Source organism: Glycine max, chromosome 20, assembly GCF_000004515.6.
Source record: "Glycine max cultivar Williams 82 chromosome 20, Glycine_max_v4.0, whole genome shotgun sequence".
NCBI classification, from domain to species: Eukaryota; Viridiplantae; Streptophyta; class Magnoliopsida; order Fabales; family Fabaceae; genus Glycine; species Glycine max.
Genome location: NC_038256.2, coordinates 12,880,852 through 12,905,451, shown reverse-complemented (window position 1 = coordinate 12,905,451; position 24,600 = coordinate 12,880,852). Strand labels below are relative to the sequence as shown.

General features: G+C 35.4%; 1 protein-coding gene, 1 long non-coding RNA gene and 1 other non-coding gene across 4 annotated transcripts; 2 read left to right on the top strand and 1 right to left on the bottom strand.

Moving 5' to 3' along the window:
- The first annotated feature begins 2,173 nt into the window (after positions 1–2,173).
- LOC102670127 (uncharacterized) lies at positions 2,174–5,065 on the top strand. Of its 2 annotated transcripts, XR_001386827.2 has the most exons (4): positions 2,174–2,374; positions 2,517–2,732; positions 3,018–3,232; positions 4,757–5,065. It is a non-coding gene; the product is annotated as an uncharacterized lncRNA (long non-coding RNA). The 2 variants fall into 2 exon arrangements; XR_420206.3 differs by lacking the exon at positions 4,757–5,065 and having other exon boundaries at positions 2,191–2,374; positions 3,018–3,455.
- A 5,955-nt stretch (positions 5,066–11,020) lies between these two features.
- Positions 11,021–15,981, top strand: LOC100800802 (sialidase). Its single transcript, XM_006605303.3, has 8 exons — positions 11,021–11,171; positions 11,812–11,964; positions 12,226–12,423; positions 12,598–13,317; positions 13,396–13,487; positions 13,859–13,974; positions 15,268–15,624; positions 15,746–15,981. The coding sequence occupies exons 2-4, from the start codon at positions 11,814–11,816 to the stop codon at positions 13,035–13,037; spliced, it is 789 nt and encodes a 262-aa protein (XP_006605366.2). The 5' UTR covers positions 11,021–11,171; positions 11,812–11,813; the 3' UTR covers positions 13,038–13,317; positions 13,396–13,487; positions 13,859–13,974; positions 15,268–15,624; positions 15,746–15,981.
- Positions 15,982–23,344: 7,363 nt separating this feature from the next.
- On the bottom strand, positions 23,345–23,451 carry LOC113000868 (small nucleolar RNA R71). The gene has a single exon (XR_003266189.1). It is a non-coding gene; the product is annotated as a small nucleolar RNA R71 (small nucleolar RNA).
- Between the last annotated feature and the right edge of the window lie 1,149 nt (positions 23,452–24,600).

Here is a 24,600-nt window from a genome sequence, read left to right as displayed (position 1 = left end):
TTTATATTTTTTTATTTTCATTTTTAATATATTTATTTATTTTTCTTATTATTTTTTTAAAATAAATTATAATTTTTTTTATTTTATATTTTCAGTCATTTTTTTAATAAGTTAGTTTTTTAGCTTCCAACTAATTTTCTAACTTTCAAATAGTTTATTTTTTTTCCCCTTGTATGATGTTATTAGTTGGTTATTACATGTTTACTAATATGATTGTTAATATGCTCCTCTTAATTGGCATAGATTTTATTATTTTTCTACATAATTTTTCAATTCACACGTTAATTATTTTGTTCCTAAAAATTACATGTATGTAACTATCCATATAAATCAATTATCCCAACATTCATTTCACTTTTAAGGCTAGTATTCAACACATTTCATTGATGATTGAACACCTTCTACACGATTTGTAGGGGTTTTTGAAGGTGGGGGAGTGGATGAAGTGGAGTAAGACTTGGCAACGATGAGGAGGGTTTGGGCATGTGAAGAAGGCTGTGGCAAAATGTGTAACAAAAGTGAAGGGCGAGGGTGGTGAGATCTGTGACATCCTGATTAATTTCTCCATCAATCTTCATAAAAATTTAAACTTTCAAATTTGAGATATAACATTATCTCTCAACTTTACTTCTGAGTCAAAATTCTCTTGTCTCTTGCTAAAGTTGTAATGCATATACTTTATTACTCCTACTTAAGCATACATATTTTGTTCCCAAAGTCTTTCTCTAGTCATTCGGGTATTATCTAAGTTCAATTCTTGGTGAAAATAATTTTTGATCAAACTTATCTCTCTTGATCAAACTTCGAATTAACCAGTCTCTTTTCCCTAATGAACTAGAAGTTTAAGACAAGAAAATAGAGTCTACCTCTCGAGTTCAAACTTATTGTTAACTGCTTCCCTTGATTTCTCAATCAAGACTATATCATCTGCAAGAGCAAGCAATTAGGGATAATTTTTTGTATGTCCTTATAAGCACATCCAAGCAATGATGGATCCAAAAAAAATTAGTTGTGGGGACAACACTCATATATATATATATATATATATATATATATATATATATATATATTTCCTCTAGTCTTAAATATAGAAAAAAATCCATCCTTTTTTTTTTATCTCAAATATAAGAAAAATTCAACAAATTTTATCTTATTTAATGTTACCATCTCTAAAATATATTTTATTTATTTGAGGTGCTATGTGTAAGTTTCAATGACTCTTTTATTTTATCTTTAATACAAATTCCAATGAACAAAAAGTTAAAAAGAAAAAAATTAATTAAAGTTGATACAATTAAATATAATTAACTAACTTTTCTTGAGTTACATGACATTTTTTTCCTTATATTTGAGACTAGAAAGAGTATAATTTAGTGGGGACAATATTCATGTTATAATTTTTTTAGGAATATTTTAAATTATGAGAACAATTTATAACCAAGATTAGGTTAAACACGTAAGGACTAAAAGTTGAGCCTTGACATAATCTCATCCCAATAAAAAAAAGTGCTTAGTTTCACCTCTTGAGGTCTACCCTTAATAGTTACTCATTTATACACGTCTTGTATAGCTTGAATAAAAGTCATGCAGATGCCTTTATTTTTTTTTATTTTTTTTAAGTCTTTCATAAAACATCTCTTGGAACACTATCTTAAACTTTTTCCAAGTCAACAAAAATTATATATAAGTCTCTTACTTTCTATACTTTTTGATAAACTTTCGTATAAGATAAATATAACTTCTATTGTAAACCTTCCTAACATTAAATCAAATTGATTTTTTACAATTCTTGTTTCTAGTCTTAATCTATGCTCAATCACCTTTTCTCATAACTTTATAGTGTGAGTCATAAGTTTCATCTATAGTTAGCATAATTATTTTTAAGAATTTTTAAACTTTATTTTGGATGGTTAAAAGGTATTTTTTTATCGGTAGGAATTGATTAATCACAGTACTTGGAATTTGCAACACTCATCTTTTTCTACCAACTTATCTAGGTTACCTTGATTTTTATGGGTCTTCCTTAACCAATGGAATTTGTCTTTATTTATTTATTATATTATATATGTTTTGTGGCAATTAAGAGAAGCTACCACAAAATAAAGAAATAATTGGCAGGTTCATTAACCGTCCGTCCGAGTTTCGGTTGAAACCGTCACAAAACTTTCTTACAGTTTTATTTATTTATTTTTTTTTTTTAAAAAAAAACCTCATTTAATAGCACTATATGTTGCTGCTTTTTCATCTTCGTTTACTGAATTTTATGGCGCTGCAGAATGGGACCCTAATACGTGAATCGTGAACCTGCTCTTTCACTGCAATTCGTGCTCTACTTTTCCTCAGTAAATCGACATCGATCTCTGTTTTGAATTGGGTATTTCTCACTTCCTCTGTCTGATTCTTTCTCTTAATCGCGTGTTAAGTTTTGCTTTTTCTTTTTTAACTTTTCCCCCTAGTTCGTGTTTGTTTATGGAATAAGATCATATCATTTTTTTCCTGATAATTTTCATTTGTAGATCGGGGTGCGTTTTTTGTGATGCGAGGTGGTTGTGGAGACCACGGAAACGTTGATGACTGACACATTTCTTTCCCACGGAAACAAAAGCACGATCAAACACACCCTTCATTCTTGCATTCTATGCCTCAACTTTATAGCTCTTTCAAGTTGGATTCCTTGACACCAAACACTTGACAAAGTGTTTATAACCCGTAGTTCCCCAGTTCTTTTGTTGGTAAGGTTTTACTCAAAGCTATGCTATGTACATGAATTTAATTCTATTATGATTATGATGAGAAATTAACATTTGTATGGAAATGGTCATGAAAATGCAATGAAACAAAACTGAATATTTATTGGGTTATTAATTGTATAAATTTTATACATTATATCACGTTATATTTGCATGGAAGTAATTTTACTTTTTTTTTTCCCTTTTGGGTTACTTTGTTGCATAGTATCACATTATATTTGCAGGCAAATAATTTTATTTTATTTTTTATTTTCTAATAACGTGTAGCAATGCCTCCTAAAGCCAAACGTTCAAAAGAGCTACCATCCCGTGGCATATCAAATTTTATGCCCCATGCTTCATCTCAAGGACATTCCACCTCTGTGGAGCCACCACTGCAGCTGTCAGAGTTGGCACAACCCGTGCGCCTACTATTACCCTTAATCCATCATCAGTTCCTACTGCTCAAAATCTGCTTTCATTACCAAATCCACAGTTACATAGTATATCACTGATCTTTGTTCTAGGCTAGAATTGATTTTGATATTTACTTGGTTTAACTTAGTTTTAGTCTCAATTATGGATAAACCATGGATTGATATGCCATGTAACACAACTGAATAGCTGCATCGGTTAATGTTTTTATTGCTTAAATTATACATTATACAATATTATATCTGCATGGATTTAGTTGTTTTTTTAATAATTGCAGTTAAGGTTATTAAACTTGAGAGTTTACGTAAATCCGTGATAGTTTCATAGACTTGACTCGTAAACTCGTAAGAGTCCACTTCATATAAAAATAGTAACAAAATATCTATAAATAATACACACCAATTAAATATTTTAACAATATAATAAAATAAAATAATAAATCATAAATTTTAAAATATTTAAATAACCAAGTCTAGTAATGCATCACTACTAGATAATAACTTGCAGATATTAAGTTGTAGATCATTCTCATCGAGTGTTTGATGTTATTAGAGAATAAAAGTTTGATGTTATTAAATATGAGAATTTTTTTATTCAGGAACGATACACTAAATGAAGATATATTGAACATTAAACAAACATAAAACAACCCAACATAACTTATATTTTGATCTAATTTTTTTAACTTGTTGACTCGATAATAAATTCGAGAGTCTATCGAGTTTACTTAGAATTTATAGAATATACTAAAAAGAGAATTTACATACGAGTCAACTTATAGAGAATAAGTGGACTCATAACCTCGTAAAAGTTAATAAGTTAACTCGAGGGTTTGATAACCATACTTGTAGCAATGTCTCATAAAGCCAAACGTTCAAATAAGAGAGTTCGTCGTGACACATCCAAAATGATGTCTCTTGCTTCATTTCAAGGACATTCTGCACTTGTGGAGCCATCATTACAGCCTTCAACGGCGGCGCAACCTTGTGCTCCTACTATCACCATTATGCCATTTTCAGTTCCTACAGCTCAAAATATGGTCTCAACATCGGTTCCACCATCACATAGTACAACACCAACCTTTTTGTTCCTCTAGGCTAGAATCAGTTTTGAATATTTCTTTTTATGTCACATATTGAATGACAAATTTTATTTTGTTTGGGTAACTTGTAGCATTGCCTCGTAAAGCCAAACTTTAAAAAACAAGAGTAGTTTTTGGCAACCAAATTTTATGCTTTATGCTTCATCTCAAAGACATTCAATATCTGTGGAACCACCATTACAGCCTTCAGAGTTGGGGCTCAACTTTTTGCTCCTACTAGCACACTTATTCCACCATAAATTTCTATAGCTCAAGATCCAGTTTAATTGTCAGATCCACCATTGTGTACTATATCACAGAACTTTGCTCCTCCAGTCTTCTTGACTGATTTTATGTTAGTTTAACTTAATGGTGACAACTATGGATAAATCGTTGGTTGATATTCCATGAAACACAACTGAATATATGCATATGTTGATATCTGTATGGCTTAGTTATACAACTGTCATTATGTTTGTGTGCACTAATTTTTTGTTTTGATAACTTGCAGCAATGCCATGTAAAGACAAAAGATCAAATAGGAGAGTATGTCGTGGCATATCAAATTTGATGCCTCATGCGTCATCTCAAGGACATTCCACACGAGTGGAGCCACCTCTAAAACCTTCAACAGAGGCACAGCCTCGAGCTCTTGTTATCACCTTTATTCCTCCGTCAATTCCTACAGCTCAAAATCTTGTTTCAGCATCAGATCCACTATTGCGTAGTATATCATGGATCTTTGTTCTTCCATGTTTGAATCAATTTCTAATGTTTTATTTTGGTTCAACTCAATTGCACGCTCACAATTCTGGATTGATATGCTGTGTAATACAATACAACTGAATATATGCATGGATTAATACTTGTATGGCTTATTTGTACATTATATTGCGTGGTACTAATTTTTTGGTTTTTTAAATAGTAACCTGTAGAAAGGCCTCGTAAAACCAAGTTTTCACGAGAGAGGGCATCTCTTGGCATATCAAATTTGATACCCTACGCTTCATCCCATGGAAATTCCACACCTGTGGAACCACGACTACAGCCTTCACGGGTGGAATAATCTCGTGCTCCTACTATTACCCTTGTTCCACCATCATTTCCTACTACTCAAAATATGGTTTTACCATCAGATCCACCACTGCATAGTACATCACTGACCTTTGTTCTTTCAGGATAGAATCAATTTTGAATTTTTTGGTTTAACTTGGTTGCACGGTAGCTATTTCGAGAGGCGCCCCATCCTCAAGTCCAAGGCTGCCGTTGTCAAATGGGTCAAAGAATGGGTTCCCCAAGATCTTGTGACAACAGGAGGGAAGTGCATGATCTTAAAATGGGTAACAGAGGATACCTTGAAGACCTTGAAAGAAAAGGTAAAAGAGCCTTCAGTGCCAGAGCCAGGTTGTTCGACTTGGTGATCGGCTCAGACGAGTAAGATGGCGGTGATGGATCTTAGCTTTGGGGATCCCTTGTATCAAAAGTCTTCCTGACAGTGAGTCCAGGCAGCGTGTCCCGCAGATGGAGCGGCGATGCAAGTACCACAGGTAGCTAGAGCATGAAGGCTCTAATGGTTATACTCGTGGATGATGACTTTCGCTCGAAGGGGGAGGCTACCATGTGGAAGAGACTCACACTTGAGGGGAAGATGTGTTGGAGTACAAGTGTGAGGTGAAGTTCCACATTAGGAATCTCCCCGGTATTTTTGTTGAAATATAAACTTGATTTGGGCCTAAATTAATTATTTGGTTCCTTGGACTTAGTTATTTTGGGCTTAAGTAATTATGGGTCATGTTTCTAGAGAATTCTTGTAGTGTTTGGAGTGTCTAGATATTTCTTATGGTTTTAATATTCTCTAGAATACTCTTTGGATCTCTAGAGTTGAGAACTCTCTAGAATTAGTGTGTCTAGAGTTCTCCTTAGAGTAGTATAAATAGAGATGTAATCCTACACATTTGTATCAAGCAAAAATACAAAGTTCTCTCCTCCATAAAGAATTCTCCTTCCTATCAAGTTTCTATTCAAAGTCTCCAATATTCCTAAACACTTTTCCTAAACATAAAAAGCCTTAGTTCCAACAAAGTGGTATCAGAGCTTCAAGATCCTCAAAAGATGGCGAATGGAGGTTTTCCTTTCCAAATGCCGATGCTCACAAAGAACAAATATGATAATTGGAGTATCAAGATGAAGGCGCTACTAGGAGCTCAAGATGTGTGGGATATCGTAGAGAATGGCTTCGAGGAGCAAGATGAAGCCTCTCTAAGCCAAGGTGTAAAGGAGACGTTGAAGGAGTCAAGAAAGAGAGACAAGAAAGCTCTCTTTCTCATTTATCAATCGGTGGATGAAGATACATTTGAGAAGATATCCAACGCAACGACGGCCAAAGAAGCATGGGATAAGCTTCAAACTTGCAACAAAGGAGTTGAGAAGGTAAAAAAGATTCGTCTTCAAACTCTTAGAGGTGACTTTGAGCGTTTGTTTATGGAGGAGTCCGAGTCAATTTCTGATTATTTTTCTCGAGTATTGGCCGTAGTCAATCAACTTAAAAGAAATGGTGAAGATGTTGATGAGGTGAAGGTCATGGAAAAAATACTTCGAACTTTAAATCCAAGTTTTGACTTCATTGTTACCAACATTGAAGAAAACAAGGATTTAAAGACCATGACTATTGAGCAACTCATGGGTTCCTTACAAGCATACGAAGAAAAACAAAAAAGAAAAATTAAACAAAAGGAGGCTACGGAGCAACTACTACAACTCAACGTAAAGGAAGCAAACTATGCAAATTACAAGAGCCAAAGAGGACGAGGTCGTGGCCAAGATCGTGGACGTGGACGAGGACATGGAGGAGAAGGAAGAGGTGGTTACAACAACCACTCCAACAAATTCAACAATGGAGAAAGAAGTTGGAATCCACAAGTAACAAGAGGTCGTGGAAGAGGAAATTCATGGTCGAGGTATGACAAATCACAAATCAAGTGCTTCAATTGCAACAAGATTGGTCACTATGCATCCGAGTGTAGATTCTCGAAGAAGGTTGAAGAGAAAGCTAACTTTGTAGAAGAAAAAGGCGGAGAAGAAGAAACTTTGCTACTCGCGTGCCAAAACAAATTTGAAGAGAAAAGAAACAAGTGGTACCTCGACACCGGCGCAAGCAACCACATGTGCGGCGATAAAAGCATGTTTGTGGAGATCAATGAAGCGGCAACTGGAGATGTCTCATTTGGAGATGACTCAAAGATACCAGTCAAAGGCAAAGGTAAAATTCTCATACGTTTGAAGAATGGGAGTCATCAATTCATATCCAATGTCTACTATGTGCCTAACATGAAGAATAATATTTTGAGCTTGGGACAATTATTAGAGAAAGGCTATGACATCCATTTGAAAGAACATAGTCTTTTCTTAAGAGATTGTAGACATAACTTGATTGCTAAGGTGCCTATGTCAAAGAATAGAATGTTCCTCTTGAACATTCAAAATGATGTGGCAAAGTGTCTCAAGGCTTGCTATACCGACTCTTCGTGGCTATGGCATCTACGGTTCGGGCACCTCAACTTCGACGGTCTAGAACGTTTAGCGAAGAAGGAGATGGTGAGAGGCTTGCCTAGCATCAACCACCCAGACCAACTTTGCGAAGGATGTCTAATTGGGAAGCAATTTCGTAAAAGTTTTCCAAAGGAATCAACAACAAGAGCAACAAAGCCACTAGAGCTCATACACACCGATGTCTGTGGACCAATCAAACCCAATTCATTTGGTAAGAATAAGTACTTTCTCCTCTTTATTGATGATTATTCCAAAAAAAACCTGGGTTTATTTCTTGAAAGAGAAATCAGAAGTGTTTGAAAACTTTAAGAAGTTCAAAGCCCTTGTGGAGAAAGAAAGTGGTCTTTCCATCAAGGCCATGAGATTTGATCGAGGAGGAGAGTTCACTTCAAATAAGTTCAACAAATATTGTGAAGACCATGGAATCCGTCGCCCACTAACAGTGCCAAGATCGCCACAACAAAATGGAGTAGCAGAGAGAAAGAACCAGACCATACTTAACATGGTGCGAAGCATGCTCAAGAGCAAGAAGATGCCGAAGGAGTTTTGGGCTGAAGCAGTGGCATGTGCAGTTTACCTAACAAATCGTTCTCCAACAAGAAGCGTGCATGAGAAGACACCACAAGAAGCATGGAGTGGAAGGAAGCCCGAGATCTCTCACCTCAAAGTGTTTGGAAGCATTGTCTATACCCATGTTCCAGACGAAAAGAGGACAAAGCTCGATGATAAAAGTGAGAAGTACGTGTTTGTGGGTTACGACTCAAGATCCAAGGGGTACAAGCTCTATAATCCAAATAGTAGAAAGATCGTCATAAGTCGCGACGTGGAGTTCGACGAAGAAGATTGTTGGGATTGGAATGTTCAAGAAGATAAGTATGATTTTCTTCCTTATTTTGAAGAAGATGATGAAATTGAACAGCCAATCATAGAGGAACATATTACACCACCTGCCTCACCGACACCAAGGCTGGATGAAACAAGTTCAAGTGAGAGGACACCGCGACTAAGGAGCATTGAAGAGATTTATGAGGTAACCAAAAACCTAAACGACATTAACCTCTTTTGTCTTTTTGGTGATTGTGAGCCTCTAAGCTATCAAGAAGCGGCGAAAAACATAAAGTGAAAAGACGCCATGGACGAAGAAATCAAGTCAATCACGAAGAATGATACGTGGGAACTTACTACACTTCCACGAGGACACAAAGCAATCGGAGTAAGATGGGTGTACAAGGCAAAGAAGAATGCTAAAGGAGATGTGGAGAGATACAAAGCAAGATTGGTGGCTAAAGGCTATAGTCAAAGACAAGGAATTGACTATGATGAGGTATTTTCTCCTGCTGCTCGTCTTGAAACTATTAGACTGATCATTTCTTTGGTAGCCCAAAATAAATGGAAGATCTATCAAATGGATGTGAAGTCAGCCTTCTTGAATGGTTTTCTCGAAGAAGAAGTCTATATTGAGCAACCACTGGGCTATGAAGTAAAAGGGCAAGAAGAAAAAGTCTTGAAGTTGAAGAAGGCGTTGTACGGTCTCAAGCAAGCACCAAGAGCTTGGAATGTTCGAATCGACAAGTACTTTCAAGACAAGAACTTCATCAAGTGTCCATATGAGCATGCACTCTATATCAAAGCGCAAAGTGGAGATATTTTGATTGTGTGTTTGTATGTAGATGACTTGATCTTTACAGGGAACAATCCAAGCATGTTCGAAGAGTTCAAGAAAGATATGTCAAATGAATTTGAGATGACGGATATGGGGCTCATGGCATATTATCTCGGCATCGAAGCAAAACAAGAAGACAAAGGAATTTTCATCACCCAAGAAGGCTATGCCAAAGAAGTCCTTAAGAAGTTCAAGATGGATGACGCCAATCCAGTTGGCACCCCGATGGAATGTGGCAGCAAGTTGAGCAAGCATGAAAAAGGAGAGAATGTGGATCCAACTCTTTACAAAAGTTTGGTTGGAAGTTTACGTTACTTGACATGTACAAGGCCGGATATTCTCTATGCTGTAGGAGTAGTAAGTCGCTACATGGAAGCTCCAACCACAACTCACTTCAAGGCGGCAAAGAGAATCCTTCGATACATCAAAGGTACAACAAACTTTGGCTTGCACTATTACTCTTCTGACAATTATGACATTGTTGGCTATAGTGATAGCAATTGGAGTGGAGACTTGGATGATAGAAAGAGCACTACTGGTTTTGTGTTCTTTATGGGAGATAATGCTTTCACTTGGATGTCAAAGAAGCAACCAATAGTCACACTATCAACTTGTGAAGCCGAGTATGTCGCTGCCACATCATGCGTTTGTCATGCAATTTGGCTAAGAAAGTTGTTGAAAGAGATAAAAATGCCACAAGAAGAACCTATGGAAATATGTGTTGACAATAAATCAGCACTCGCTTTGGCAAAGAATCCAGTCTTTCATGAAAGAAGTAAGCACATTGACACCCGTTACCACTTCATAAGAGAATGCATTGAGAAGAAGGAGGTAAAGTTAAAGTATGTGATGTCTCAAGATCAAGCTGCCGACATTTTCACAAAGCCACTCAAGTTGGAAACTTTCGTGAAGCTAAGGAGTATGCTTGGAGTCACAAATCAAGTTTAAGGGGGGATGTTGAAATATAAACTTGATTTGGGCCTAAATTAATTATTTGGTTCCTTGGACTTAGTTATTTTGGACTTAAGTAATTATGGGTCATGTTTTTAGAGAATTCTTGTAGTGTTTGGAGTGTCTAGATATTTCTTATGGTTTTAATATTCTCTAGAATACTCTTTGGATCTCTAGAGTTGAGAACTCTCTAGAATTAGTGTGTCTAGAGTTCTCCTTAGAGTAGTATAAATAGAGATGTAATCCTACACATTTGTATCAAGCAAAAATACAAAGTTCTCTCCTCCATAAAGAATTCTCCTTCCTATCAAGTTTCTATTCAAAGTCTCCAATATTCCTAAACACTTTTCCTAAACATAAAAAGCCTTAGTTCCAACACACTCATGGATAAATTGTGGATTTATATGCTGTGAAACTCAACCGATATGTACATTGTTTAATTTTTGCCAGTATTATGTTTGTCTTGCTTTATTATACATTATATCATTATAATATTGTATTTGCACTGTACTAATTTTACTTTTACTTTTATGGTAACTTGTAGCAATGCTTCGTAAAGCCAAACATTCAAAAAGGAGGGGGTTTCATGGCACATCAAATTTGATGCCTCATTCTTCATCGCAAGTACATTCCACACTTGTGGAGCCACCACTACAGCCTTCACTGGCACCCCAATCTTGTGTTCCTTCTTATTCCACTGCTATTCCACCGTCAATTCCTACAGCTCAAAATCTGGTTTCAGCATCACATCCACCATTGCGTAGTATATCACGGATCTTTGTTTTTCCAATCTTGAATCAATTTTGAATGTTTTGTTTTGTTTCAACTCAATTGCATGGTCATTACGGATCTATCGTGGCTTGATGTGCTGTGAAATGCAACTGAATATATATGCATCGATTAATATTTGTATGGCTTCTTTGTGCATTATTATATTTGCATGGTACTAATTTTTCTTTTCTATTTTACTTGGTATCTTTTCGAAATGCCTAGTAATCCAAGCTTTCACAAGAGAGGGCATCTCTTGGCATATCAAATTTGATGCCCTACACATCATATCATGAACATTCCACACAGGTGGCACAATCTTGTGCTCCTACTATTACCCTTGTTCCGCCATCAATTGCTACAACTCAAAAAATATGGTTTCACCATCAGATCCATCGTTGCATAGTGCATCAATGACCTTTGTTCTTTCATGATAGAATCAACTTTGAATTTTTTTGGATTAACTAAGTTGCACGGTCACAACCATGAATAAATTGTGGATTTATATGCTGTGAAACACAACCTGATATCTACATGGTTTAATATTTGCCAGTATAGCAGTTCCTAGCTTATATCATTATCATATTGTATTTGCACCATACTAATTTTACTTTCCTTTTTATGATAACTTGTAGCAATGCCTCATAAAGCCAAACATTCAAAAAAGAGGGGATCTCATGGCATATCAAATTTGGTGGCTCATGCTTCATCTCAAGCACAATCCTATGCTCCTACTCTCTCCCATATTCCATCATCAATTCCTACAACTCTGGATCCACTTTCACGCTGTACATCACCAACCTTTTGTCCATCCAACCTAGAATCAATTTTGACTTTTTTATTTTTATATTTCAATTATTTGTGTGGTCATAATTGTGGGTAAACCGTGAATAGTTACGCCATGAAACACAACCAAATATATACATGGATTAATATTTGTATAGCATTAATGACCTTTGTTTTCTTACTTTTTTTTTTTGGTTAAAGTAGTGTATCACATTATATTTGCATGGTACTAATTTTTTCTTTATTTTTTTGTTAACTTGTAGCATTGCTTCCTCAGAATGTATTTTCAAGCATACTAAATTTGATTTGTCAAGCTGCATATCAAGGATATTCCATGCTTGAGGAATTACCACAGCATTCTTCAAAGTTGGCACAACCTTTTGCACCTACTATCACTGATATTCGACCATCAATTCCTATTGCTCAAGATCTGGTTTCACAATCGAATATACCCTCGTGCTGTATGTCACGTACCTTTGTCCAGGCTAGATTCAATTTTTGTTTATTTTTAGTTTATCTTAGTTGCATGGTCACTGTGATGGATAAACATGGATCATATGCTGCAACACACAAATGAATATATACATGACTTATTTGCGTTGTCCTAATTTTATTTTATTTTTTGGTAATTGTAGCAATGCTCCGAAAATCCAAACGTTCAAAAAAGAGAGTATCTCATGCGATATCAAATTTGATGCCTCATGCTTCTTCTCAAGGGCATTCCAAACCCATGGAGCTGCCACTACAGCCTTCAGAGTTAGCACAACCATGTGCTCCTCCTGTCGTCCTTGTTCCATCATCAATTAGTGTAACTCAAGATCCAGTTTTACCATCGGATCCATCATCAATTCCTGTAAATCAAGATCCTGTTTTACCATCTGATCCATCATCAATTCCTGTTAATCAAGATCTGGTTTCACCATCTGATTCATCATCAATTCCTGCAAATCAAGATCCATCATCAATTGCTGTAAATCAAGATCCGGTTTCACCATCTGATTCATCATCAATTCCTGTAAATCAAGATCCAGTTTCACCATCTGATCCATCATCAAGTCCTATACTCAAGATCTAGTTTCACCATTTGATCCATCATTGCGCAGTACATTTTTTAATTTATGATGTACTAACATGATTTTTTTAGAATCTTTCATTTTCAAGCATCTAAGTCAATTGCTAGGCGTTATTGTTTACTTGCCATGTCGAGAAAGTACAGAAATGGGAAGCATAAGTTGTGGACGAGTGCTTTTGGCCCTTCATTATCAAGAGAACAACTAATTGCTAAAGTCCTTGATGGCATTCCAGAAGATCAATGGTTGTCATTTATTGACAATCATTTGAAACCATAGTATCAGGTAGCTTTAACAAATACTGGTTACCACTAATTTTATTTTTGAGCATGAATTTCAATTCATAGCCTGCTCATATCATAGGAGTTATGTCGGAGGAATGCTGAAGTCAGACAAAAGCAAATTGTTCCACACACAAGTGTGGCTAAACTGTTGTCGAGGAAACACATGAGATGGTAGGTAACTTAGTTCTATTATTGGGTCTTAATGAGTAGTTACTTATATTTATTAGAGTATGTACTTGTACAACTGTGAAAACAGATTTGTAAAATGATTAGAGCTTTTGCTAACAGCACCCCTCTAGTGTTAGATAACAGATTATATATTTTGTAAGGACTGTTAGCTTCGACTAACTGCACCTCACTAGGATTAGGGAGTCAGAGTCTGTTAGTGTTAGTTTAGAAGGTCAGAGGTCTATATATACCTCTGTTGTAACTAACTCTAACTGACTTTCAGATCAAAATAATATCAGTTACATTTTTATCTAGTTGTTTCTCTTTTCGCTTCTCAGTTTATTGAACAATATTGTTCATTTGGACTTATATAGGTCATATACTTTAGGAAGTAGAGCTTGGACGTCCCGTTAGTCAAGGTAAATTGTACATTGCATCTCACAGGAAAAAAGATGGATCCTATGTCAATGAGGAGGCAAGGTCTATTGGGGTAAGTTAAATGTGAAATTCTCCTACTTCAATCGTAACAAAAATGTGCTATAGTCTGCAATTTGTAATTTTATATTGATCGTCATTGTCATTTATCAAAATCAATTTGTCTATATTAGGAGGAAGTAGTGCATGTTGCCTGTGGGGTTTAAATTAACATTGTGGATGATTATAGACCTGTTGTGCCGTTGAATGTTGTGAAAGTATTGGCAACCAGTCAGCTTACAACATGATGTTTGGTGTATGTATTTGTAGAGAAAACATATGTTGTTAATGAAAGTTGCATAGTTAAAATCTGTTTGATGCTGCTATGAAGCAAATACTTGTTAACTGATCCCAGATCCTACTAAACTTTGGTTAAGACAGCTTAACTGCAACATGTGGACTATACACTTTGCTGCAAGGAGACCAATCATTGTTTTGATTTCCTGTTTTAAATTGCTTAATCTAGATTGCCAATCTATAACAAACCTCACCGTACATCACATAACATCTTGCATCTCATTCATGATGACATCAAATTTACGTGTGCCAGAGATGTGAGAATCATAACTTTTTATTTCAATATTTATTGAAACACATCTTTGCATTATATATGATGCTGATATAATATTTTCTGTCATTATCACTACAATGGGTTGATCTATGTTATGTTTTGAGTTGCCATCGAATGATTTCACATGTGAAGGTTATTATATTTTCAATCTTCTGTTTTAGAAATTATTTATTACTTAATGGGGGCTGGTTTGAGGCTTTGAGCATCATTTTACTAAAAGTAAATACAACTATTATTATTGAGGCTAAGTCATTCTATCTTTTAGTCAGTTTCACTGTGAAATGAAACTATATGTGGAATAGATAATATTGCAATACTCCATAATATCTCGTTCAGTTGTACCATTTTGGCTCATTTTTCTTAGTGCCCTTTACATTTCAAATGTTCTATTATTGCAAATCCCTTTGAATCTATAAACCCATCATCTCTCCCTTGGAACATTTGGCCAATCAAAATTTTTAAGGACAGCTTGATTGCCGGACTTTGAATGTAGGTAGTAATAATAATAATAACAGTAATAATAATAGGAAAAATATTTTATTAGAAATCATAAGGGAGCACATTTTTACTTATCCTAACAAAACACTTTACCCTTTTACTTCGTTAACCAGTGCCCTAATGTTATCATTGCCTAATAATTATGTCACACTACAAATATTAACAATAATCATAGATTTCAAAGGCTGTAACTATTTGTTTAACATTATTTTAATTTTGTATATATTTTCATGTGCACAGGAGAAGTTGACAGAAGAAATTAGCAAGTGAGCCAATCCTACAGAAATTTCAACTAATGATCCCCTTGCCAAAGTGTTAGGATGAGATCATTCTGGTCATGTACGTTGTTCAGGTTTAGGAGGTCTTCACAGTGTTGCATTTCAATCAAATAAAAATTTTAGTGCCACAGGTTGCAATTTATCAAATTCCGATTCAGTTAAAAGTTCTCAACTGGAAGATGTTAATAGTTTGAAGATCAAGTTAGCAACTTCTGAGGAAAATTTCAAGGCATTACAAAATGTAATGCTGACATACATACAAATGAAGGAAGGGCACATCCCTGCAGAGTTGGGTGCTTTGTTTGATACTAATCAAGGGGTAATAATTTTTATACTCACTTTTGTGTTGAACCGAATAATGTTACTAACATGAATGAATGTTTAGTATGTATATACATCCTCTTAACCATGCTAACATGATGCAACAATGTCTTTCATAGGATGAAAGGAGCGGAGAAGATATGTCAACATCAGAAAGTGGATCTTCATTGGCTAGTTATCGTTATTAGAAATGATGCACTTAGTTAAACTCTTTTGTACTTATGTTTGACACTTTGTTCAGTTTAACATGCAGTTTGTAACTTTTATTTGTATGGATTTTCGAAGATGTTCATGGAGAGATCTATTTTGTGAACTTTCTAAATCCTGTTATATTTATGATACATAATTTATTACACAATATTTGAATAAATTTTTAATTCAAATGATAATTTTGATTGTTTTTTGGTATGGAAATGGGGCTAAAGCCCCAAAAAGGGAAATAAAACCCTCTTGGAAAAGAGACCGTAGCTACATAAGCTAGAACTTGGTAAGAAATAAAGGAAGGATTTCCATCAAACACTTTTGGTAATTGCTTCGTGCACCCAATAGAAATGTTTGTACACCAAACAATTTAATTGAAATGCTAAAAATGTCATTCACTTAAATATTTAAAAACCCCTCTTCTCTTCTCCCTCACCCCAAACGCTGTTGATGCGCCCCTTTCTTCGTTTTCGCTTCCTCTTCTCATGCTGCCACTCCCCACTGTCGTCGTCACTGTGAGTGGCTTCTTGTTCTTTGTATTGATGTTGTGTCTGAGTGCTTCATTTGAAGGATTGGAATGCGTATGGAATATACAAATTAACAATGCTTATAACTCATACAGATTGTCAATCTGTATAATTTTTTTATTTTTTTAATTTAATATTTAATAAAATAATAATTGAATAATTTTTAAATTTAAAATAAATTAATATTTTTGTTGTAAAAATATTTTTTTAATAAATAAATAGTGTTGTATATTTTTTATGTGTTTTATTTAATTGATTATATTTGTTTTTTGAAGTTTATTTTTAATAAATAATTTAAGAATTTTATTTATTAAAAAATGAATGTATAAAGATTATTGTTATTTATTTATTCATCATGTGGCAATCACCATTTGGAATGGAAAGGTAATTTTTTTAAGTATATAATACTTTCATAACTATTTTTATTTAAGTTGAAATGATTTAAATTTTTATTTTCAGGAACGTTCTGAGTTGAAGTTGTCCTCCCATGGAAGGTAGAGAAATTTGGAAGGTCTGCTCCAGAGATTGAAGGCATAGTGGTTGTGCAGGATTAAGTCATTTGATTGCATGTTCCTTGGACACGGGTGATAAAGGACTTATATATGCTTTTGCACAGAGGTGATATAAGAAAACTAGTAGTTTTCATCTTCCGGTAGAAAGGTCACTATCACCCTTGATGAAGTGGCATAGTTACTACATCTTCCCATTACAAGCGTCTTCCATACCTTTGATGCTCTTCATGTAGACCAAACCGTGGATTTGTTATTTGACTTGCTTGAAGTCAGTTCACAAGAAGCAAGAGATGATACATTTCAATGCCATGAGGCATATGTTCGGCTATCCTGACTGCAAGACATTTATCTTAGTAAATATGACGCAGGATAGTGGACTGTATCAGCTCGAACATATCTTTTGCATCTAGTAGGTTGCACACTCTTTGCTAACAAGAGTGTCACACATGTACATGTGGTATTCTTGGATGCATTTTGTGACCTTAACCAAGCTGGAAGCTACTCATGGGGAGCTGCTGCATTGGTGCATATGTATGAGAATTTGAATGATGCGTCAAAGAGAAATATCAAGCAACTTGCAGGATATATCACACTTTTACAGGTATTTATAATTTATTTTAAATTTAATTTTTAGTTTTGTAGTTTATATTGAGTATTATTTTAATTTTTTTTTTGTTTTTTAAATATGTCCAGTGTTGGATCTACGAGCATTTTCCTACTATTGCTCCTTGTATTGCTGCTAAAGATTATCATGAGAGGAAGTCACGTGCTTGCCATTGGAAGTTTGGGAAGGCATTACCAGTGTCAACATATCGTAAGCGGTTGGATAGATTGACATCTGATGTTGTGTGTTGGATCCCTTATGGTGACCACCGTGCATTCAAAGAATTTGAGCTGATCTCATTATTTTGCGGACAAATCAGATGGGGTCCATCTATTGTCATACACTAACCAGATAGGGTTGTTCGACAGTTTGGTTATGTGTAGACCATTCCTCTAACCTCTATGCCTCATTTTATCTGTAGAGGAGATTGACGATAGATGGATGCACTTCTCTGAATACCTTGCACCGTTGGGTCATATTTGTGTTGCTCCTGGATAATGTGCAACAGACTACATGAAGTGGTTCTACAAGATATTTCATCCCTTCATGAGTCCGACATAGCTTGGGGATCCTCCTAGACATCCACCCGTGGTGCACAATGATACATTTATTGAACCAGATCCTTCTCAACAGGTGGTCGTTGCACTGGCTATGCCAAAACCACCTGCAGATGAACTTGCTGATGTAGACATGCCTCGACATGCACTGGTATAATATATTTTGAATTCCCAATGTTAGTTATTCTATGTGTCATGCATCAAATGTTTACTTTTTACCTTATTGTTAATATCACAAGAGGCTTGCCATGAAATAGTAGAAAGGTTGGAAGGCTTGATCAACCTGAGGGTAGTCACTAAAGGAACTGAAGCATACACTGTAACCGAGGAGTGCCTAAGGATCGCCAGGGGTGTGACTGCGCAAGGGAATGTATATGTTCGATCAAGATGAAGGCGGTGTATGTCAGACGCGTGAAGATTGTTAGGATTTTTTAGGTTTTATATGAATTTATTATGCAATATGATTGAACAATGTTTATTATTTAGTGTTTTTTATAAGCCTTTTATTTATTTTCGATTATGTAGTATGTGAATATTAAATTATTGACCTAAGTAGATTATTATGTTAAACCAAATACATAATTTGTCAACATTGAAACCCTAAACCCTAATTCAATTTAATTAGTCAAATAACCCTAAGTAAAACCCTAAACCATAAAATATACCGTTTGATGTTTTTTTTTTCTAATATGATTGTCATACTCTAATTTCGTCCGGGGACTATTATTCATTGATCTTTTGATCCTTGCTAGTCAACTTACGGTGTTGAATGTCAGTTACAGTGTGAAAAAGAGGATCATTTAGTGTTTTGATCAATAATGCAAAAAATACCAAAAACATGGGGCAAAAGGGTCTTTTTCTTGGTTTTCCTGGACCCTAGCTCGCTCAGGCTAGCCTCTGGATCACCTGGGCCACCAAATAACTTCATGGTGAAGAAACCAACTTGCCTGGGCGAGCTGCCTTTGCCCCAAGTGCCCATTTTCCTATAAATAGGCATGCTAAGGAGGTTGAGGAAGGGTTCCAAGGTTCAAAAGTGGATGGAATTGAGAGAATTAAGAAAGAAGAAGAAAGAAGAGGAAACGAAGCCGAGGCGCTACCGAATCGTGATCGCAATCATTCCCTAAATCGTTCCTTGTTCGATGTTCTTCGTGTGACCGTCGGTTAGTTTTGTTTTTAAGATTTTGATGTGATCTATGCATCCTTTGGGGTCCCCCTTGTTGTTTTGTGCATATTCATTTCCTCCATCTATCATCGGTGATCTCGGTTTTCTTTGTAAAGTTCAATCTTAACCAACCACTAGTGTTGTAAAGTTATCTTTAAAGAGATTGAAAATTAATAAACAAAACCAAGATAAAACCAACTCATAACTAATTTCTTTTTATTAAATATCACTTGAGATCGTTTCAAGGTCCAACGCCTTAATGATTCTCTTCGCTTTTCAAATTTAAAAGATCATTTCATGGTCCAACGCCTTAATGATTCTCTCCGCTTTTCAAAATTTAAAACATCGTTTCAAAGTCCAACGCCTCAAAAGACTTTTTTTGTTCACAATTAAAATGAATCTTTCAAAAACATAAAAAACCAATTTAACACACAAACATTTAGACTTAAAGAACTACGTAGGTCTAAATTCCTCATCACACCTGTGGATACGTAGGAGCAAGGGCAACACCCTTGTTGACCCCAAAAAAATAAAAAAAATATATAAAAAGGGAAAAGTAAATAATTCTAAAGTCACGTTGCGCACACTAGATTAAAGGTTTCCACCCCTTGTGGTGGACGCGTGGGGTGCTCATACCTTCACCATGCGTAAACAACTCTCGAACCCTTATTTTCAAAATTTGCAGACCTCTTTTTGGTTTTTCTAATGTTTTCCTCAAATAAACGTTGGTGGTGACTCTTGTGTGTTTTCCTTTTTGGAAGATGCAACTTTGGCTTTTCGCCTGCACTCCCGTCGTAGGGTAGGTTGTGACAATGATTATTTGCACAGTTGATAATTAAGTAAAATAAATAATTATATGAACGTCCAATGAAACACGCGTTAATTATCATATTACATGACAACCCCATAAGTATGTCACAACTATGTACATTACAAATATTAGCTTAATAGTAACTAAATGTTCAATCTTCCCCTAAATCAAAAAATTCTGTTTTCAACCTCATCAAATTTGTATATTACTGCATTCTACTAATATATGGTATATGTCACTGCTTTGCTTGATAAAGACCGTGTAGATCATAACAAAGCTACTTGTGGTAAGGGACAACAGTCTCTTAGAAATACCTATTACATAGGGACATACACGTTCAAATTATCAGAACATATTTTATTACATAAATTACACAAACAAGATGATCATGCTTTTACATGTACAATATGATTGTCATACACATGACCGATACATATAATGGGATGTACAAAACAATCTCTTGGTGGTTGACTTCTAAGAGGAAAAAACGCCAGACTTAGTTGGAGAGAAAGAGAAACAAGGATGACATGATACCTTGATGCAATCACGTATCCCATGTCGGTTATATTCTTCCACTTATCCATGGTAACTTGCATGTAACAACTTTAATTACATTTATTTAAAGAAAAATTAATCCATCAAAACGTAACAAAAAACTTATATACCATGGATAATTCATTAACAAGTAGGGACAACTTTAATTCCTCAAATCGGTCTCTGCCACCAAGCAAGTTGATATACTCATAGACCATTTTGCAAGTTCTTTAAGTAAATGGTTACGAACACAATTACCATTAGGTTTGACATCAATAACGTTTTCAATGGAATCATGAATGCATGGATGAAATTGATCTAACATCGGTATGGTCCTTCTTGGTTTTGGTTGGGTTAGACAAGTGGCCTCATATATCTTAAGAAGGGGGGTTGAATTAAGATATCACAAACTATTTCCCAATTAAAATTTCTATACATATTTTAACTCAAGTGATGTGCCATTATTTTCTCCTATTTCATAACCATTTTTGCACCATTTTAAATATTGATTAGTTTTAATTGTCCAATTTATGAGGCAGTTTTATTATTTGGGCCCATTAAGCTAATTTGATGTTTTTAATCTAATTTCAGTAATTAATGAAGCATTAGGCTTGAATCTAGAATTGGGTTTGGGCTTGAATCCAGAATCGGGTTTGGACTTGAAGAGGGTGGACTAATTTATTCTACAAAATTAAATCTTATCTTATCTAGATATTATTTAGATTTGATCTCATCTAGATATTATTTCATCTAGATCTTATCTTATCTAGATTTGATTTGATTTTACTTATGGGCTTGGATTTAAAACAGATTTGTAAGCTTTGGGGCTGAAAAACTATATAACAGCACCAAGGTTCAAGTTTAGCTCTCTCTCCTCTCTCTCTTCTATTTTTTCGTTTTCAGTTTTAGTCTCTCTTCTCTTTCTTTTTTATTTTCGTTTTTTACAATTCCAGTTCAGACTTTTAGTTTTATCAATAAAATTTCGTTCTCTATTTGATTAATGGAAGACTAAGTCCGCAACGTTGTTTTCCCTTGAGGATCAAGCACAATTCTCTTTGAGGTTCTATTATTACTGTTAAATTTTGTTTAGTTTTTCCTCTTCACTAATTACTCAGAATTTGTTGCTTTTAATTCATGCATGCTTAGTGCTTGATTAATTGTCTCTGCGCTTAATTTATGTTCATGCTTAATGATCGTTTATGAGTAATTGGTGTATGTGATGCTTAATCACATAATGAATGCCTTATGTTGAATTTTGCTTAGTAATTTAATTTAGGGTTGGATTTAGTGGTTAAACTGATAAAGGATAAATTCTCGCAACCTAGGATAAGAGACTTGCTTGTGAATCACGGGGAAGCAACGTATTTTAATTATGATATTTTTCTAATTCAATTTTACTCGCTATTTAATTTACAAAAGCAAACACCCCCCCCCCCCCAATTTGTTACTATTTCCTACTATCTGTTATGAACATTTGGTTTATCATTTCTCGTTGGGAAATGACCTAGGATCACTTCTTAGTTACTACATTTTAATGTTTATTTGATTCAGGTACAGCCTCGATCAAATTTGGCGTCGTTGCCGGGGAGCAGTGTCCAAAGGTTCATAATAGCTAGTGTCGTGTTAGTGTTTAATTCTTTCGTGTTTTATGTTTAATTGTTAGTGTGTGTGTGTTAGTGTTGTTTAGCGTCTTGGTATTTTGCTTAGTGTGTGTTCTGTTTTAGTTTTTCTGTTAAGTGCTTCCCCTGTTTCAGTTTTGGGTGTTTTGCTGTGAATAGTGTTTTGTGACAGATTTAGCGACCACTTTTGCTGAATTATTTGGGATTTTTTGTTTTAGTAGCTAGAGTTGTTATTTTTGGCTGAATTTTTTTGTGGTAACTTCTTTTAATCTATATTTTGTGGGAAAAATAGCTAGAGCCTTTAGTTTGGTCAAATTTGAAAGTTCCAAAAAAGTAGCAAAAATAGCTAGAGCCTTTAGTTTGACCGGCTGAGGTCTCCAACGTTCAAAAAAGGTGATTCTGTCAAAATTTTTTTTATTTTCCAAGTTTTATTCTGTTATTTTTCTTAACTTACCAATTTTAGCTTCTATAGTTAGACTTTGAATTTTTGTTTAAAATTTTATGTGCTATCTTCTCATCATTTTATAAGGTTGCTCATAAAATTTCAAGTCATTTGGATATCATTATTATGGTAGTTGTAGTTCAAACCTACATTGTTAGTTGCATAAGAATGCAACTAGTTGTGCATGCTGAATTTAGTGTATGACTAGAGGAAATCCATCTGACTTACAACCCTTTGATCTTAAGATAGATAGGACATTTCATAGATTAGTTAGACATCATTTAGTACCTTTTGAGCATCCTAAGCATTCTGATATTGGTGATTTTGAGCATTATAATTTTGAACATTCTGATTTTGTACATTCTGAGAATATGGCACAACCTCCACCCCGTGAGAGGACTCTAAGGGAAATGGTTGCACCTGATTTCACCTACGAAAGCTTGTGCATCCAATACCTTGATGAGGATGTCCCATATGTTCTTAAAACTGGACTGATTCATTTGCTTCCAAAGTTTCATGGCCTTGAAGGTGAAGACCCGCACAAACATTTGAAGGAATTTCATATTGTTTGCTCCACCATGAAACCCCCAGATGTCCAGGAGGATCACATATTTCTGAAGGCCTTTCCTCATTCTTTAGAGGGAATGGCAAAGGACTGGCTATATTACCTTGCTCCAAGGTCCATCACGAGCTGGGATGACCTCAAGAGAGTATTCTTAGAAAAAAATTTCCCTGCTTCCAGGACCACGACCATCAAAAAGGATATTTCAGGTATTAGACAACTCAGTGGAGAGAGCCTATATGAATACTGGGAGAGATTTAAAAAATTATGTGCCAGTTGCCCTCACCACCAGATTTCAGAGCAGCTTCTCCTCCAATATTTTTATGAAGGACTTAGCAACATGGAGAGAAGTATGATAGATGATGCCAGTGATGGAGCCCTTGGAGACATGACCCCTGCTGAAGCCAGAAATTTAATTGAGAAGATGGCTTCAAACTCCCAACAATTTAGTGTCAGAAGTGATGCTATTGTCATTAGAGGAGTGCATGAAGTAGCCACGAATTCATCTTCATCAGGTGAGACTAAGAAGCTTGAAGGTAAACTAGATGCCTTGGTTAACCTGGTAACCCAACTGGCCATGAATCAGAAATCTGCACCTGTCGCCAGACTCTGTGGTTTATGCTCCTCTGCCGACCACCACACAGACCTTTGCCCTTCTGTGCAACAATCTGAAACAATTGAACAGCTTGAAGCTTATGCTGCAAACATCTACAACAGACCTCCTCAACCTCAGCAGCAAAATCAGCCACAACAAAATAACTATGACCTTTCCTGCAACAGGTACAATCCTGGATGGAGGAATCATCCCAACCTTAGATGGTCGAATCCTTCACAACATCAACAACAACCTTATTTTCAAAATGTTGCTGGCCCAAGCAGACCATACGTTCCTCCACCAATCCAACAACAACAACAACAACAGCCCCAGAAAGAACAAACAGTTGAGGCCCCTCCACAACCTTCCCTTGAAGAACATGTGAGGCAAATGACTATGCAAAACATGCAGTTTCAACAAGAGACCAGAGCCTCCATTCAGAGCTTAACTAATCAGATGGGACAGTTGGCTACACAGTTAAATCAACAACAGTCTCAGAATTCTGATAGATTACCTTCTCAATCTGTCCAGAATCCCAAAAATGTGAGTGCCATTACATTGAGGTCAGGAAAGCAGTGTCAAGGACCTCAACCAGTAGCATCTTCCTCATCCGCCAATGAACCTGCCCAACTTCACTCTACTCCAAAAAAAGATGATGACAAAAATTTAAAGAGTAAGTTACCTAACAATTTCTATGCAGGTGAATCTAAAGAGAAGCAGCATATCCCTCTTCCATTCCCTCCAAGAGCAATTTCCAACAAAAAATGGAAGAGGCAGAGAAGGAGATCTTGGAAACATTTAGGAAAATAGAGGTAAACATACCTCTGCTGGATGTAATAAAGCAAATT